We start from the raw sequence: 18916 nt of genomic DNA, 5'->3' as shown, positions 1-18916 counted from the left end.
TGTTGAGTTTCATTTGTCTGAAATCAAGGTTTTAAGTCTAATATTTAGCATCCACAACAGCATATTTATACAACCATGTTCTCTGGGCTGAAATTTTCCTCTTTTACTATTAAATAGTATATTTTAGGGTAAATCGCCTTCATATGTTGGTTGGGTAAATTTTGAGATGTCTTGTTTATTACTTGTAGAAAATGCTGTGAAGAAAAAAAAGTCATCTTCTTCAGCTGTCACATTCACGTAGAAGCACCGAAATAAATAATGAGCCCTGAAATTTTAACATATTTTTATTCACTCAATGATTTGAAAGACAGGGCCGCTATAGATCACTTTAACACAAGATACATTTACATTATTGTGCTCATGGTCAAAATAAATTAACTGTCGGTTGCAAATGGGTTATCTCTCTGCTTCGCTTCATTGTGCAGTCAATGTAGATTTATTGTGGTCTGCTTATTTTCAAAAGGCACTTTGGTGTGAAGGCACTGTAATACAGGTCAGATGCACCCAGCTCCGTCTATGTCTTCTTGTCTTGGCATTGAAACAGAAAATGAAGGTTACATTGCTCAGCCACAAAATTATGACTACTGACTGGTGAAGTGAGTTACAAGGCTCATTTTGTTACACTGCTACATTCTGATTTAATACTTGTAATGTACTTATGCTTTTTTTGAATAAATCAAAAGTTTCTATTGCTAATGTCCCAGAATGCTGCACTGCAAACACCCTCAGATGTTTCTTGTCCATGTTTCAGCTCCATTACAAAGGCCCTTTGTTAAGAAGGCGGGGACTGAATGTTATGTCTGATTGACAAACTTGCCAAAAGTTATTTTACTGTCATCAGCAGCGATGACTAAGGGAATAGAGTCCATTTAAAGCCAAGAAACATGCACAGCTTTTTTTTTAAAAAAAGGATCAAAATAAATCTACAATTAAGGACAATATTTACAAAGTACTTTACATCCATTTCTGAAAAAAAGAGGAGGATGAGGAGACACATTTTTGTCTGATTCAGTCTTTAAAAGATGATCATCTCGAAAGTATAATTATTCAAACCAGCAAAAGGAGATACACAGTGACCACACGTGATTATGCTGCTGCCTGCTCCTTATAAAGACTTTTTTTCGGGGTTTCTGATGAGCAGCTGTCAGATGGCAGGAAGATCCAGCTTCAGCTCCACTGGAGTCAGATACCAACACACTTTATCAAAGAGCTATAAAAGGACCACAAATAATCTTGCATTATAGTGTGTTAGCAGTTCAATTGGTCCTGGACAAATCGGTCCTGTCCAGCATCTCTTCAGCCATAAATAAAGAAATGGCTTCATAGAGACAGACAGATTGGTCCACACAATTACACAATATTACATGGCAAATCCAGAAAGTTCCAAATATCAATATTAGTCAAAATCTACAAAAAAAAAAAACACACTTCTTCCCATGCGAATGTAAAATATATTGCAACATACTGTATAGTGAGTTTGTTGTACAAAAAGCAATAGACAATACGCAATTATTCATTTCAAATACACGTACTGAAGTATACTTAACATATACTTCAATGCACAAGTTTAACATTACCAGAAAATGTTAGCATTTTTGCAAACAAATAATTCAAAAATTATAAATAACGTCAGTACCTCTCCTGTATATACATCCAGCACCCGTTTAAAATAGCCAGCAACAATCAACCTGACTCAAAACATTAGCAACATCACGTTAAATGATACAAATCCACCAAGTACCATTGAAGATAAATTGTAATAATATTACTTTTCTGCAATTTTCCTATATTTCTTGGTTGAGTTATATGGAAATTTTGATGCTGAGAGAGAGTTTATGGAAAATATCAGTACCATTCTCATGTTTGTATGCTAAATAGAAGGTTAGCTTGTAGCATTTAGCCTGGAGATGAATAAGAATGAAAAAGATTTTTTAAAAAGCCAACAAAAGTTTTCTATCATCTTCTTTAAACTCAATACCTAAAATGTTAACGACATTTCACTGATTAGCATCATATCAAAGTGAAAACCAGTTATGTTTTTTCAGGAAACGTTCAGCTAACCAGCTATAACTTCAGAGTTTAGCTTACTATCTGAGAGTGCATGTGTTGCCAGTATCAAGAAATAAACACTTTTGTTCAAATTAGTCAAAAATTTACTATAAAATCCGTCAGCTATTTGCTGCAAATTGTTAGCTTTGGGCGAACCACGTGCATGACTTGCCCACATTAGGACAAGCTAGTAGCATCCATGGAAGTCTCTAAAGCCCATAGCTTGACATGTTTTATCTTTATTGTTTTGTTTTTTTCCGATTGGTGTCTTGCCATTAAAAAAACAAAATGGCAAAAGCAGTGTGTATTTTTGTCCTTCTATGGCTGAAAACCTGGCTATTTTCATTGTTGGTATTGATGGGAATTCACTTGCATATTCTTAATATTTAGCTTACAGACATGAGATGGTCTTCATTCTTTTCACTGTTAATTAATGCATTTTGCAAAGTGTTAAACTATCCGTTCCAGTACCATTAACTTTAAAGGAGGCTTTTATCACCTCTATATACCACCAGGGGGATCACTATTAAAAAAATCCCTGTTCATAGAAAACAGAAATATATTTACATCATACTGTTTGTTATCATCTTTTAGCATGTCACTTTAAGATCGCCCTTCCTAAAAGTCCAGCTTCCCTTCCTCCTTATGTAAGCATACCAACCAACAGCACACAGTGCTTATATACAAAGTTAATGTTAAATCCCACTTACTGTAGGTGCTATCCTACCTGCTTGATGTTATTTTTTATATGGTTATTTTATGCTCCATATGGGCTTGTAAGAAAACTGGGTTTGCAGGAGCCTAAAGCATGAGTCCTGCCAATCTTACATTTTAACCTTTAGTAGGAAAGTGTTTAAGAGAGATACTGATCACATTTTTACAAAATAACTCCTTTTAGATATTCCAACTGATAAAACATTGTCCCAAATGTTAAAACTTGTACAATTTCAGTGGTTTGTCAGTTTTTACTTACCAAGTGTTTTGGGGAGTTTATCCTTTGGCAGTGAATTGCGTAAATGAAAACCTAACAAAAACTGTGAACTTTTATCTTAAATACAGACATGGTGCAGTCCTGTAAACCTCTCCTGATCAGTCACTGAGAAACTTCTTGGAGTTGTTGTTGTGCGTGCCGTTCTGTCCCATGTAGATCTTGTTTCTTGGAAAGAAGTCGGCACGGAGCAAACGGTAGAAATAAATCACGATCATGATATTCATTACCATCATGGTGACGAGGAAGTATCCGCCATGATCCAGCCAGGAGTAGTTGTCGAAGATGTACCAGGTGAGGTAGAACTGGGTGCTAAGACGAAATGTGACGTAGGTGAAGAGGTTGACGAACTTGTTGACGTGGTACATGGAGGAGGACTGGGCGCCGGCCAGCTTCAGCATCAGCCGCAAGTGCAGGGTGACGCTGTTGACCTCTACGAAGAGGGCAATCAAAGCGCCGGCGATGTAAAGCTGAGTGTAGAGGGCGTACAGGAAACACCAAATCACCTGCAGACAGAACGTTATGGTGAAGATATTTGTACCAACTATACATGTTGTAAGATGTTACACGTTACATACTACACAACAAGTTGTATGCAAGATGGCGGCGCAGGACTCTGCAGCAGCCAAGGCGCTCCAGCTTATTTATTTTGTTGAAACTTATAAACAGCTTCTTCCCAAGAGCTGTGAGGGCAATCGCCCCCTGATGGGAGACTGTAGTCCAACGCTTTAAAATCACCCCACTGTTACTAGCCCGTCATACGTTACAATCACTTAAATGTTATGTTACCTGCACACTATCATCTCAGAATATCTAAATGCACATTTCTGTAAATGAAGCCTCAAATAATCATTGTGCAAAAGCACCTTGCTACCTCATCATCTCATTATCTGTTATCTGTGACTCATGAAGGACAACTAGTTCATACAAATCTTTGAATCTTCATCTTTTTAATCTTTTGAACGTTATAATGAAAAAAAAAACTGTAACCCTTGTTCATTGCCTGTTTGTTTGTTTGTTTGTTTGTTTGTTTGTCTTTCTTATGTGTACTCTTAGCCAGAGTGGCAAAAAAAGAAATTTCACCATGGTGACAATAAAGAATCTTTGAATCTTTGAACATGTTGAGTCACAATTGTTATCGCGATATCAGTGTGTACAAATTCTAATGTCCACTAAGTGTGGTAGGGACATTAATGGTAAAGAAAGGAAAGTGTCAGGAAATTACTTACCGATATAAGACAGTGTGAAATACAGTCATAATCAATCATTTTCAATATCTGTTATATTGAGGCTCGCTTTTCAAGTTAAAAGTACCCTTTGAAAAAAAACAACCTCTAAGGACATTAAATATGAGTTTGTATATATTATTCAAGTCTATTTTATTAACTTGAAAAGTAAAGTGTCTAGGTTTTCCTGATATAAAAAAGAACAAGATCATTTCAGAACTTCTCTTCTACAATTTAACTGAAGAACAAATAATTTATCTGAAAAAAAGGTAAAAAAAAAAAAGGGCTGGTTATTATGTACTTTCTGATACAATTTCAACACTTGGATACCGATTTGGTATCAGTAGTTTATCTGATGAACCTAAAATTAATTTTAACAGAGTCTGTAGAGTTAAAAATTATCAAAATCATCTGATTGTACAAATGTATTATTCAGGAGAAGGGTATTCAGGAAAAATCCACAGGATTAAGTAAAACACGGGGCAACGGAGCCATTGCAGACACTGAATGTTTCTCCAAAATTGATGAAAAACAAGTTGGACTAAGATTTAGGGTTGAAGATGGAAGCTTGTCTTCAAAAGAAATCCTCCACAAGTGATTCAAATATTCAAAAAGGTATGTTATGAATCATACCCATACTGAAACTGGTGGCTGAATTAGGGGAAATCCAAATGCTAGTCAGTTTGGACCCAAAACCTTCAGGTGTCTACTAGAAAGCCAAAAATAAAGATAGACTTCACCTTTCAGCATCAGGTGATTCTGGACATGTATACTCACATCAACACAGGTTGGGTTCACCAAAAAAAAACAAAAAAGTCAAGTTTGGAATAACTCAGTCTAGGAAAATATGTGGGATCACATACAAAGGTCAACAGACAAGGTATGTCCCCACAATCTGACAGATTTAGAGAAGAGTTCCAAGGCACAATGGACAAATATTGTCAAATAAAGATGCTAGATGCTGAAAGTCTCTTACTGTAACATAAAAGACTGCTAAAATTAAATCAAAAGGTGAATCAGCGAAATATGTGTGTAACGATGTTTGCAACTGTGCAAACTGGTGGTTACCATACTTTGTTGTTTTGTTTTCAGTTCAGCTATAAAGGATACATGTTACATTATAACAGAGGTGTGTATGCTTTTGACAGCCCCTGTATATTTGTCAGACTGACTTAAAAAAATATGACCTTTCCTGTTCAAAAAAAAGTTTAAATGGAAAATTAACATGCAATTGAATTACCTAAACTACTAATAATGCAGGTCACATTTATTGAATGATAAATACTGTATTTATACAGAGCTTTAAAGCAAATAAATCTTTAACTTTCTATTAACCTTAATCTTGAGTACATTTTTCTATCAGGGAAGAAAATCTCTTTTTTAAACAAAATCAGCTGTGGAAAAATTATTGATACCCCTGATAATCCCATTAAAAAGTAAGTAGGACACTTTTTTTTATTTAATGCTTCTGTTGTTTAAGTTGGTCTAAGTTTCTAACAACTTTTATTTGATATTAAAGATAGGCAGCAGAGTGGCATCTTGTGGTCACCAGGTCTTCATAACCATTGCTTTGGCATTATCTAAATGCAAACCACTGTTAGGGATGCTTGTCAAGACTTAGATGGTTCTGTCCCACCATAACAAACATAAAGAGCATTTGCTTAGTGCTACTGAGCTTTTAACTGGAATTGTGTGCTTTGGTCAGATGAGACCAGGTTTGAGCTTTTTGGCAACAGACACTCCAGGTGGATTTGATGTGAAGCAAATAGCAATAGGGGATGACAAAGTACACATCAGGGGTACCAATAATTGGACTACTACTGATTTTGTTAAGTATAATTTCTTAATGTGGGATTATTTTCTCAACTGAATAAATGTGTTCATAATAAAAGTTTACGTTTTATTTTCTAGTGTGAGATAGTACTGTTGCAGTGAAAGATGAACCTTTTAGAGTTACAAGACATATTTTAATTAAAAATAATATAGTGTTCATTAATATGTGAAGCAAAGAACATTTGGCAGGAGAAAAGTCCTGCAATGTTTCTGTATCAATGGAGATATACTTCCTGCTTTCCTTAATCTTGCACACTTTATCAAGGAAAACAACGCTCTCTATAAAACGCTTCAGTTAAAGTTCAACTCTTCCTGTTTTTGACGTCTTGTGAGCCTGTTTAAATGCACCACAGACCTTGATGTAAGATATCTTTCACTGATTGATTGAGCTTCAGTCTTCTGACTCAGAACCATTTGAACCAGAAATGCCTGCTTGATAAAGTTAAAATGAAAGCACAACCGCAAGCGTCTTACCATCGCGTGATGGAGCAAGAACTCCCATGATCCTCTGCCATGTCCTGTCAGAATTATATCACCTGCATCCTGCACAAAGTATCCTGAGAGAAAAAAAAAAGTAATGATAGATTTTAATATTTAATATTGATCAGCAGAGTGTGATAAAGAGAAATTGATTTAAGAGTTTAGATGCAGCTAGAGCTGAAAGAGTCTGAATAGTTCTGACAAGAAACATCTCCTTGTCTAAACACACAGACACACATACATATATGTTTTGTATATGTATGCTTTTTTTACATTTAGTAATTATATAATAATAAATTCCCTGTCTATTGCAGCTGTGACAGAAAGAGAAAAATGTTGTCAATGCTAAACAAAAAATATCAGATTTATGAACAAACTGATCTCATTTTAATTTTTCAAGGTACATTTTTCTGGTATAATTGTTCTTCGGTTGTCTTTTTATGTATATTGAACAGATAATCTGTGGGTGTGTGACAATGGTTCTTTATTTGGACATCATGTGTTTGCACAATTTTTTTCAGACTTCAACCAGATTAATTTGTGATGCAAAAGATAACAGATATACCAGCCTGGACAGGAAAGAAAAGATTATAAGATTTCAGATTCAGGTCACAGTTAAAGACAACAATCTGGGTTCTTGAAATAGCAATTTTCTGCATTATATAAACCACATATATTTGGGATGTGGAAATCAGACAGCTGTGGTGTGCACTTTCCATTGTTTTCTGTCATCGTGCTGGTTAATTAATGAATTGAGAAATAATTTGCTGGATTACATGATAATCATATTTATTGCTTCTTTCTCTGCAGTGAAAATGTCATCAGCAAAACAAATTAATTCGATGAGTCGTGTTCTCTGGTTATTCAAGCCCTGCGGTCATCCAAAGACAGGAGATCCCAAAACACAAAGTCCTTCACACACTTAATCATTTTTATTTCATGGAAAATTACAGGGGGATTAAAGGGATGTTACGTCAAGCTCAAATCCATCTGCTGGCTTTTCAGCTTTTGTTAAAGCAAAACACAAATAGGAAATCAGAGTAATTCGTTAAACATCATTAACTGTAAGGCTTTTATGTCACTTGACAATATGTAGCATTTAAATAAAAAGTTAAATAATAATTTTTAGAACGTGCTTACACAAATTCCTCTGCAAGGACATATTTCTGGTTGCAAAGAACAGGTAAAGTCAGTGTGGAAAATAAAAGGGTGCCACCTTTATTATGTCAGCGCTGTTTAAAAAGCTGGCAAGCCGTAAGCAGCACCGACTTTGGCTTGATTTGAGCAGATAGCCTAAATAATAATAAAAAAAAGCTAACGTTGGCTTGTTATACACTGTTGCCCATGAAGTTGAAAGGAATTTTTTTTTACCTCTTCTCATCAAATGATAAGAAAACTGAATGGAAATGTGACTTATTCTTGAGAATCAAACTGTATAATCTGACCCAATCTGTATAATATGATTGAACTTGACTTTGTAAAGTGCCTTGAGATGACATGTTTCATGATTTGGCGCTATATAAATAAAATTGAATTGAATGTTAATGATCAGACCTTTCTCAATATAACACAAAGCAAAATGATTCACCGAATGGGTTGGAGAACAAACTTATTTCAACTTTAACAGTGTTCTGGTATTACTTCATAAAGAGCAGAACACCAAACAGGTATTCGATTCTGCATAAAGGGAACTCAGAGGAAATAACTAAATCTAGCAAGCGTTCAGTCTGTATCTTAGCTTAAGTCTGTGTGTCAAAATGTTGTAGTGCTCACCACACCGACCGATCTGACCTTTCACACACATTTAACTACTTTCACCAAGGCCTTTAACAATAACTTTGCAGGACTTTCCAGTTATCACAAATTCTTGGTGGTGGTTGTTGCCACTACAGCTGACAGAGCCAGGTATGAGGTTTAGGGGGCAGTAACTTAATACATAAAATCATAACTTAAAATCCACTTTTTTTGTATTTAAACACGTTATCTGTGTCTGATAGGGCTGAACAATTAATCGCATTTTCAATATAATCGTAATTTAAAAAACGTAAGTTCCAAATCGCAGATGTCTGCAATTTTTGGCTATGTAACAATTACTGAATCAGACTCGTCCATTAGGTGTTGGTAAAATGTTTAAAGTGGGTTTGCCTCCACATGGAAGGGAAGACAGTTGCAGCAGTGAGATACTATAATTTTATTACTTGTTTTAGAGTTTATATAATCATACAAAGCATTAAGTTCTGGTCAGTTTAATACATAGACTTACTTGTTGGTTGGACTTTGCACTTTATGTTCAACAAGGATTGATGTCCAATTAAATTAAAAGCTGTTCTCTTGAATAATATTCTGATCAATAGAAACATTAAAAATTCCTGTTTAAAATAATCCTTGTTTACAAACATCTTTATTTAGAGGCCATTTTTGTTGCTTGTGGTTACGTAATACATAGAAAAGTCAAAATTGCAATTTTGGTTGAAATATATTGTAGGCAGAACGCAATCATTACTGCTCCGGGTTTAGATGCTGTGGGTCTTTTAGCAACTATCCACATGGCGAGGAAACAAATTGATTTGTTGTTTGTATATATTTTAAAACACATGATAAATTAAACTGAAAAAAAAAAAAATCGCATTAAATCGCAATACTAAGAAAAAAAATCGCAATTAGATTATTTTCCAAAATCGTTCAGCCCTAGTGTCTGATAATGAAATGTGTTAAATGATCAGAAGCTGGTAGCCTGTCCAGGGCGTACCCCGCCTCTCGCCCTTTGACTGCCGGAGATAGGCACCAGCCCCCCCCCCCCCCCCCCCCCCCCCCTTGCGACCATTGAATGGTTAAACGGTATAGAAAATGGATGGATGGATGATCGGAAATTTATCAGCGTGACCAAAAGCAATAACTCAACAAAAAAAAAATCTGTAAGAGGGCATGCTTTTTCACAGCACTGTAACTGTTGCATTTCTATGCTAAATAAAATTAGATAATGTTTTGCTTTTTTGACTATTACTTTTTTGTGTAAAAACCTTGGAATAGCGTTGGTTTCACTTATAATAATCATATCGCTAGCAATTCATTCAAACCCATGCCTGGCAATGGATTCATTCAAGGATTATCTTTTTTTATAGGATTATTTTGAGCATTGTCACACCGTATTTCATGCCGTCAGGGTCATCCAGAGACACGAGGACTCTGTGATTGTTAATCTCCTCTGACAGGAGAGTGAAACGTCTCTCGTCATCATATTGCAGACATGCAAACTAAACAGTTCTCATTTGGTTATAAAACTGTGACAGTCTGATTCAGCTAAAATGTTTCCCATGCCTAGGAATTTATTTATTTATTTATTTATTTTACAAGTGCCTCTCTGAGATGAGGGGGACACACACAAATAGCCGCCCTGTTACCGTGCAGAACCTCTAATTTCTTTCATGGTCTGCCTCTGCGGCGCTGTTTGCCAGTTGTTAGGGGGGAGATCTCCACAGACCGGTATTCATAGAGATATAAATGCCAAACCACGTACAAGAGAGGCTCAAGCAGACCACCGAGACTTGAGGAGGTTGTGTTTGGTAGCCATGGCATTCGCCCGTTAGGATTAAAGGAGAGGCTGCTGACAGCTTTACACAACAGAAAGTGAGATACGCGTCTTGAGTAATAGGAGGCAGGTGAATAATGGGTGCAGTTATACCCCTCCCACACCCTGACTGTCGTGCAATAAATAACATGTAGGTGCGATACCTTTTTAATTTTCTTGCGTACAGCTGGAATAACTTGACTAATTTCAGCCGAAGCCAATTTTCTTTTTTCCAACTTCTCAAAAGTAAACCCTTGATGCTTCTCTTTCTGCGCTATTCCTTGAATGCTTTCACATTTTACCACATAATAACCACACATTTTACTGTATGTTGTTGACGTTTTGCGTTCTAGGCCAGAGGTTCCTAAACTTTTTTAGCCGGCAACCCCCAGAATAACGGTGCCAGAGACTGGCGACCCCATTTCGTCTAGACTTTTTTTTTTGGGGGGGAAATTTTGAGAATAAAGTCATAAAATCAAAAGAATAAAGTAATATTTTTTGTAAGAGCTGAAGCCATCCCCGTGCGTTAAAATGAGGAATCCGGAGCGTATTGTAAAGTGATACTTTCATGTCGGTTTCACAGATAGGAAAATGCTAAATCTTTTTATTACATCAGCGTCTAATCATCTTGTGACCCCCAAAAGGTGTCTCACCACACCCACAGAGGTTCCCGACCCCCACTTTGAGAACCCCTGTTCTAGACCAACACGTATTGCATGATAGTTGGGTGCATGGAAGGAAAATGATAATTGTCTTTTACAAATAAAAATCTGAAAAGTGGGCTCCAAATTACAACTACCTATGTTTGCAGTATGCCTCCACCTGCTTTACATGTCACATTGGATGGATAGTGTCAATCATATAGCTGATAGTTTTGCCAAATATTAGGTCTGGACTTCGACTGGACCCGTCTAAGGTGTAGGGTTGTTATTCTGCTAGAAGATTAATCTCCACACGAGTCTCAAATCTTCTGCAGTCTTTTAACATTTTTTTCCTCCTTGAATTCTTACACATTTAACGGCGTTGATCTTCCAGTACCAGTTACTAGTTTCCCTTTACTTGCACAGAAGAGGCAACGAACCAACCTGAAGCAGCCACCACCATGTTTTACTGGTCGGGGCTTTATGCATCTTAGTCGTTTCACCGAACAGTATTTTCTTACACGTATGGTGCATGTGGGTTGTGGCAAAATTGAAACATGACTTCTTACAGTTCTATTTAAACAATTACCTTAAGTAGCGCTCTGTTCCACAAATGTCAAATTTGTAAAGTTAATAACTAAAAACTTTCCTTCCAAGCTTAACTGTGGATCTCTGGAGCTCCTTCGGCGTTAGCATGGGCCTGTTTCTCTGATGCTCTCCCTGGCCAGCCTGTCACTTTACAGGAACGTCCATGTCTTATATGGTTTGCAGCTGTGCCATACTCTCTACATTCTTGTCTTTCTGTGAAAAAGATCACGGTATTTTTTCATAACCTAACTTTGTGCACTATTCTTCTCTGACACACCTCTGAGGCTTTCACAAAACAACTGTATTCATTTGGAGGTCAAATTAAACACGCCTGGACTCTATTTATTAATAAGGTGACTTCTAAAGGCAATTGTTTGCACCATTTTTATTTTGAAGTATCAGAGTCATTGGGGGCAATTATGAGCTACATTTGTTGGTCAACCCAATACAAACCTAATAAAATGCATTGTTAATGTTTGTAACGTGAGAAAAAGTGAAACATCCTGTAAGTGGTAAGAATACCTTATTTAAAGCACTGAGGCCTTCATTACACATAAAACTGACAGAAGTGTGTTTACTGACCTGTGGAAACGCAGATGAGCAGGTAGGACAGAGGGTTGTGATACTTGTGGATGTTGCTAAGTGTCTCGGGCCAGATCAACACACTGGAGAGAGGGATGCACATTATTGATTAATGACTGAATATTTACCTGAGTCAGACAAACTCTGGAGCGTTTAGAGAGTGAAAGTGCTGACTAAGCAGACACATCAGTAAGTAATGCCTTTTAAGACCTCCCTGACCAACATACATTGCTGCCTTGAGCAGATGTTTTTATAGGTACGTTGGCTCATGGAGCTGTACACAATAGTTTTCTTTTGTCACATAAAAAACATCATGAATTATTTTACAAATTTTCCACACTTGATGTGAGACTAGCCTCAATAATCATCTGAAAAACAAAGAAATCTATCATATAGAAATTTTAAACAGCTGATTGCATACATGTGCAAAACCATACATTAATACTTTCTTGAAGCCCCTTCTGATTCAGTCTCAGGAATCAGTTTGCTTTGTTACAAGTTCTTAAGGGTCCCACATCTTTACTTTGCCATATTTAGCCCTCTGCCTTGCAAATGCTCTCAGAACCTAATTTCTGCAGCCCTCTTATGAGTACTCTGCAGATTTTCTGCCAGATTTAGTTCTGGACTTGGCTAAATCGTTCCAAAAATATTCATTTTCCTCTCATGAGGTCATTAGTTTGCTGATCTGGAAGCATGCTTGACCTCCCTGTGATGCTGTAAAATGAAATATTTTATCAGCATTTTTTTTTTATTTTATTTTTTTTTGCAGAAACCTGAAAGTATTGGGTAGAAACTACCAAAAGAAAACAGTCATCAGGAAAAATGTCATGATGCTGCCACCACTATGTTTCAATGTGTGCATGACGTTCTTCTGCGATGATGCGGTTTTTATGTACATTTAAAGACAGAGTTGGGTTTCATCAGATCATAAATCATTCTCACGTATCGTTTTAGGATACTTTAGTGAAGTAGATGGAGCTTTTCTTTGAAAAAAAAAAAAAGACCACCCCTATTCCTACCTCTCTGCTCGTTTATACACAGCGCGCTGTTTTTGTCACATTGTAGAAAACCACTTGGCAATCATTCCCACACCTCCTTCAATTTTCATGACTGATGACTTTCCTTACAGCCCCACAGTATCTAAGAGTATTACGCTGTTGTTTTTCTGTATTCTTCTTCTGACTGATGCCTTTGCACAATGATGTTCATTGGAGCCTTTGTAACATCTCTCCAAACTCCAGCTTTAGTCAAAAGATTCAAATGAGCAAATCTCTTAAGGATCCTACAAGCAAAGCTGAACTTATGTTTAGGTTAATCCGATTGATGATAATTGATGTGAAGTGTGTATCCAGGAAGACTGAAATTAAATCAAAACCACCTTCTCCAATATTTTATCTTAACCGCGTGCACGCTTTTGAGATGAGGCTACTGAGCCTTTGTTTTATTTCCACATGAACCGAACAGGAAATGTGCAACATTAAAGGATGGGGAATTTTTTAATTCATTTATCATGGTCTAGTTCTTTTACGTGACAAAAGTCCTTTTTAAAAGGTTGTCTACACTTTTAAGAGCCACCATTTTAATACTTGGCAGATTTTTTTCTAAAGGTGTGTCTTGAGCGCTAATATATTCCTTATACGCCTGATAATTTAATCTTTTATGGGAGTGCTTCCCTGTGTAAACATCCCACCATGAAAGACGGATCACAACATCCCCAGTCACCGATTCATTCCTTCACAAATCTGATTCGGAAAGGCTGGTAGTAAACTAAAATTAAGGAAAGGATTTGAATCCATGGACCTTACAGCCGGCTCTTAACGTCTAAAGATGAGTCATGCGCATGATCCCGCCCCTGAGAAAACTGTTTCTCCAAACGCTTTCAAGATAAGCCAGCAGGTTTTTCCTGTTAATCTTTTTTTCCCTCCCCTTCTGTCTGTGGCTCATCAGATGTGAAAAAAAACACGAGTTGCTGTGCATCAAAACCAGCAGCAGAAGCAGCAGTGAGAGCTCTGTGTCTCTTACGCTGTACACCGGCATGTCCCTCCCCACCTAAGAATGTCATTGTCTCTCCCCCGTCCCTTACTCCGTCTGAACATGCCCTTCTTCTTCTCCTGGCTGCCACAGGCTGTCACTGCTGCACACACACACACACACACACATTCTCTCCCACACGTCGTAGATCATGTGAACCGTGAATAGACAATGCCACCCCAGTGTGAAATGGACGGACGGATGGAGGGATTGGGGAAGGCAGCTGTCTGCTCTGGATGGACACTCACCAGGTCAGGGCCCAGGTCCCAGTCAGCAGCGAGTGCACCATGGACACGGAGAGGTTCTGCCACTTCCAGGAGCGGAAGGCGTCCTGCTGCACCACCTTGGGGACTGGCAGCCTCTGCAGCAGCTTGTGGGCCACCCTGAAAAGCAGAGAGAAGACCAGAACCGACGGGCCCGGGTGGCTCTTCAGCACAGACGTCAGGGCCTCCATCCTCTTCTTTACGTCTCTGCTCCCCTATGAGCGCTTGCTGCTGTCCCGCAGAACCTGCTTTTTTGTTGTTGTTGTGTTTTTTTTAAAAGGTAGGACGGATCTCTCCGTGTGTGATGGCAGGGTTGTGCACACCAGGGGGTCTGCAGGAAGATGAGAGGGGGGGCTGGAGCTGCAGGGGCTGATCCTCCGCTCAAATCACCGCAGAGCTGATGCGCGGCTGATGCCGTCGGCGTCTCCTGGCGGTTTTATGCACAGCTCCAGATCCGGGTCCAGCAGGGAGATTCCGTGCCCGAGCTTTCCCGTGGGACGGTGTTTTTCTTCACGCTGCGTCTCGTAAGCATGATGTGCGGCAAGCGCGCTCAGCTCGGCCGTCTGAGCAGAATGACGGAGGAAGGGGGGGAGGAGGGAGAGGGGAGGGAGGGAGGCGATGGGGGTGGGTGGTGTCGCTGCTGCGCCCTTGGTTCACGGGAACAAGGAGGGGCGGACACACCGCGATTATGTTACGCAAGGAACAAAACGCCGACAGCCAGGCCTGCTGCTGAAACGGGATTCATGACACGCTGGCCCGCAACAAAAGTGACACAAACGGCCGCAGCCGAGCTTTATTGTGTTACTACACCGCGATCCTCGGTGATCCTGGGCGCATGGGACGCGCAAAAGGTTCCCCGAGTGTTTTAGTGCGTAATTTCTCGCCAGAAACCTATTAGGGTGTTACCTTTTTGTGAAAGAAAGAAAGAAAAAAAAAAGAAATAAGAAGATTAGATAGTCACGAAAATGTCAAAAAAAAAAAAAAACATATGTGTTTTCGGATGCGGCAGGGTATTTCTTTACCCCAAAGTTCATCACCCCACCATATATGGGCAGTGACGTCAACGTCACCTAAAAAAAAAACAGCAGCCTACTCTGGATTAAATTGGAGGTTTTAATCAGAAAGAGGAAAGCACATGTGTAGTTTCCCCACAGTGACGTCACGGGAGGATGCATATTGCAAATGAGGTGTGCCAGACAGTGGCAGTTCTGGACCAAATTTAATGTTTTTTCATAGGGGCACAGAACAAAATAATGAATCAATAAAACAGGGCAATATGTGATCATTTAATAATATTAAGTGAGCCACTTGTGGCTCGGGAACTGCAGGTTTCAGACCTCTTATAGATGAAAACTGTGATCAAATCTCAATACAGCTGAAGCTAAACATGAAACGCCTTCATTTTTAAACCCTCGTTAGAGTGAAACTGTAAAGGTAGAAAATATCATGTTAATGTATTTAATGTCATGTCTTTAGTACAGGGGCCATAGGGACCAGAACCAGTTCTACAGGGGCACTGGCCTCTGTTGGCCCCTGTCTAGAACCGCCTCTTCAGAAAATCAGAAAATGGTCTTGGTAGCCAGTAACATAACTAAACAAATTACTTTGTGTGATTTTTCTGTCTTTGAAGTAAAATATATATTATTATTCTCACCACCACTTCGCAAACTGAAAAACAGCCTTGCATACTATCCTGACAGCTGTTACCAGAAGATGTGCCCAAACTCAAAACCCAAAATTAATCTACAGGAGAAGGGAAAAAATTATGCAAGGCAGAAAACAAGTTTTAGATTTGAACTGTTGTACGCTATAGTCGTATATTCAGATAAAGCCGTCAGAATATAGCTCTCAGGATGCTTCATGCAAGTAGTAGCATACGTTGAATAAGTGTAGTAAGTAGGTGTAGTAAGCCTCATTATTGCATCACCAGTGTTTGACATGTGATGCAATGTTCTGGGTGTTCATCAACCTCTCACCAAACTCGTGTCATCCAGTTGATGGCACCATTTTATTATGGCATGAGAATCTGCAATAAATATGTTTTAAACTGTTTGACTCCAAATGGTGCCCTAATAAATAGAAATTACCATGTGCCCCAGACTGTTTCCTTTAGGCATTGTGAAAGCCTCATTGATTCGTGTTTCTGGAAACAAACAACAGAAAAATACTTTGCTCTGGGTTTACACCATTCAAATAATAATAATAATAATTAAATAAAGAAATAAAATAAAACACGCACAGTGTTCAGAAGAAACAGCGCCTCCTAGAGTCAGAACATGTGATGGTCAGGATTCGGTGCCAGCATAGGAATCTGAAAAAAAAAAAAAATAAAAATTAATTTTTTTTTTCCTTTATCTGATTTAGGAATGTTACGTTTTTCAGAGTTTAAACAAGAAAGGTAATAAATTGTCCTTATCCGGGGCTTTTTAACCCAAAATGTGGTAAAAAAAAAAAAAAAAAAAAAAAAAAAAAAAATAAATAATAAATAGTGGTAGAAACACAAATTGGATTGAACTGAAATTTTAGAGAAAATCCAATTACCAAAAATATTTTAGGGGCGGCCTTGGACAGATTCCATGTATGAAGCGTTTTCTTCCAAACTAGAAGAGGATCCCCCCGTTTTTTTTTTTTACAAAATAAAAATCTAAAATCAATTACCAAACATGTACGGACCATAAAGGATCAGTTAAATAAATAAATAAATTTTATCAACAAAATATCAGTTAATGTCATTCAGTACATTTCACATTTTTCAAATATCAGCCTTAATCAAACAACAAAACTCAGCCAACTTTAGCAGGAATAACTCTGACCTTGCTTAATGTAAAGATCATCCACCAAACTGGAGCATCCCAAGGTATGAACAAACTATGGAATTGCTTGCTGCTGGTCCTAGTTTCCCAGCTGGGATTTAATCACCCTACTGTTATCGGTTGGATTCAAAATTCTCGAAAAAGATGCTCAGTGGCACTTTATGTAAAAATGGGCTACATGGTTTTGTGTCCCGAATGAAGCAACACAAGGGGAACTAAGACGGCAAAAAAAAACCTATCACTGGGTTTTTGTGGTTCATTTGCATGTCCAGTCAATAGGGAATAGATGCCCACCTGCAGCATGTACATGGTATGTGCTGTAACACATTTTAAAGTTATTGTCTACTTTGCTCTACAGGATTTTATCTTTTTATATACATTGAAATTAACTAAACATCTTGCATTCATATGTCTGATGCACAAAAATACAATAGTTTTGCAGAAAGATATTTGTAATAGAAGTGTGTGTGTTTAGTTGTATATTGTGCAGTGGAGGGACACATGCAGGTTGCAATTCATACTGCAAGAACTTTCCCTTAAGATCCTGCATTAGAAAGCTTAAATTAATGAATTGACTGTGATTTTTACAAACCGATGAACTAGCTGGATTAATTGTTTTTGAATTGAAAATATCTTTAAACGAGTACTTCATCCTGACTCATGTTTCATAACTAAATAACAATAAGAGAATGATATAACCGTCTAGCAAAATATCAAACAGCTTATTTTTAATTTAATTCAATGTTAACCTTAGGTATGTGTAAAACAGGTTATGTTGAAGCATGTAAAAGGTAAGGAGAGATGAGTGCTGCTGTGGTGACTTCCTGATAACATTCTCCTTAGGTATTTATACAAACTTTGAATACAAGGGGACATCACATTTCAAATAATAGCTTTTTTTAAATGTTGTTTCCATGTTGTGTATTTATTTATAGTAAAACCCTGTGTCACACTTTATGTTCAAGTGTCCAGAAGCTGTGAAATTCACCTGCTTCAAGTGTTGAAAGCTTGCACTCTGACTGCATGGACTTTATATGTCTGAGATCTCTATGAGTTAACCAACAGGAAGTGACATTTTTCCTCACAGATTTCTGCTGCCTGGTGGTGCAAGGAAGTGCACCTGACTGTAAAAACGAAATAAGGTTTTTCATTTATGCATTTAGTAAGAAGTGTTTTGATGTGTTTGGCTGTTTTATACCTATCCTTCTAAACACTGTGAATTTGTGGCAATTTATGGTAATGATTCCAATATAAATGGGATATTACTTTTGGTTTTATTAGACACCACAATGAATCTACAAATAGTTTGTGATCTGAATATTGAATATAATATGAATTAATAAATGATTCATGGCATATTTGTAGTGTAGTAAGTGATATTAGCAGACAAATCAATTTCAGTAAATCTATACATCAATTAGATATCCCAGAGATTAGTCATTAGGAGATACAGCAGATTTTTGAAATATGTCTGTAATTCTTAAATTACATAAAGTAAACCTGATCGCCAAACCATATGCACACACACACAAATATCTATCTATCTATCTATCTATCTATCTATCTATCTATCTATCTATCTATCTATCTATCTATCTATCTATCTATCTATCTATCTATCTATCTATCTATCTATCTATCTATCTATCTATCTATCTATCTATCTATCTATCTATCTATCTATCTATCTATCTATCTATCTATCTATCTATCTATCTGCCATTAGATGGCAGCAAGGCCTCACTTGACAACTAAACCAGACCTGCATCAACTTACAATTACTTATCACACCACCAGAGGGCGCCTTCCAGTTCGTTCTCTTGCTGTTGTGGCATGCTGGAAAATTCTTTGTGG

At 37.6% G+C, this 18916-nt stretch overlaps 1 protein-coding gene across 1 annotated transcript; it reads right to left on the bottom strand.

Annotated features, from left to right (window-relative positions):
- Window positions 1–266: 266 nt before the first annotated feature.
- Window positions 267–14851, bottom strand: tlcd1 (TLC domain containing 1). Its single transcript, XM_012851657.3, has 4 exons — window positions 14235–14851; window positions 11956–12038; window positions 6571–6653; window positions 267–3543 (listed from the first exon to the last, which is right to left on the bottom strand). The coding sequence occupies exons 1-4, from the start codon at window positions 14438–14440 to the stop codon at window positions 3139–3141; spliced, it is 777 nt and encodes a 258-aa protein (XP_012707111.2). The 5' UTR covers window positions 14441–14851; the 3' UTR covers window positions 267–3138.
- Between the last annotated feature and the right edge of the window lie 4065 nt (window positions 14852–18916).

This window comes from Fundulus heteroclitus, chromosome 18 (genome assembly GCF_011125445.2).
Source record: "Fundulus heteroclitus isolate FHET01 chromosome 18, MU-UCD_Fhet_4.1, whole genome shotgun sequence".
NCBI lineage: Eukaryota > Metazoa > Chordata > Actinopteri > Cyprinodontiformes > Fundulidae > Fundulus > Fundulus heteroclitus.
Note: the sequence above shows the minus strand (reverse complement) of the source record. Positions and strands in the feature narration are given on the sequence as shown.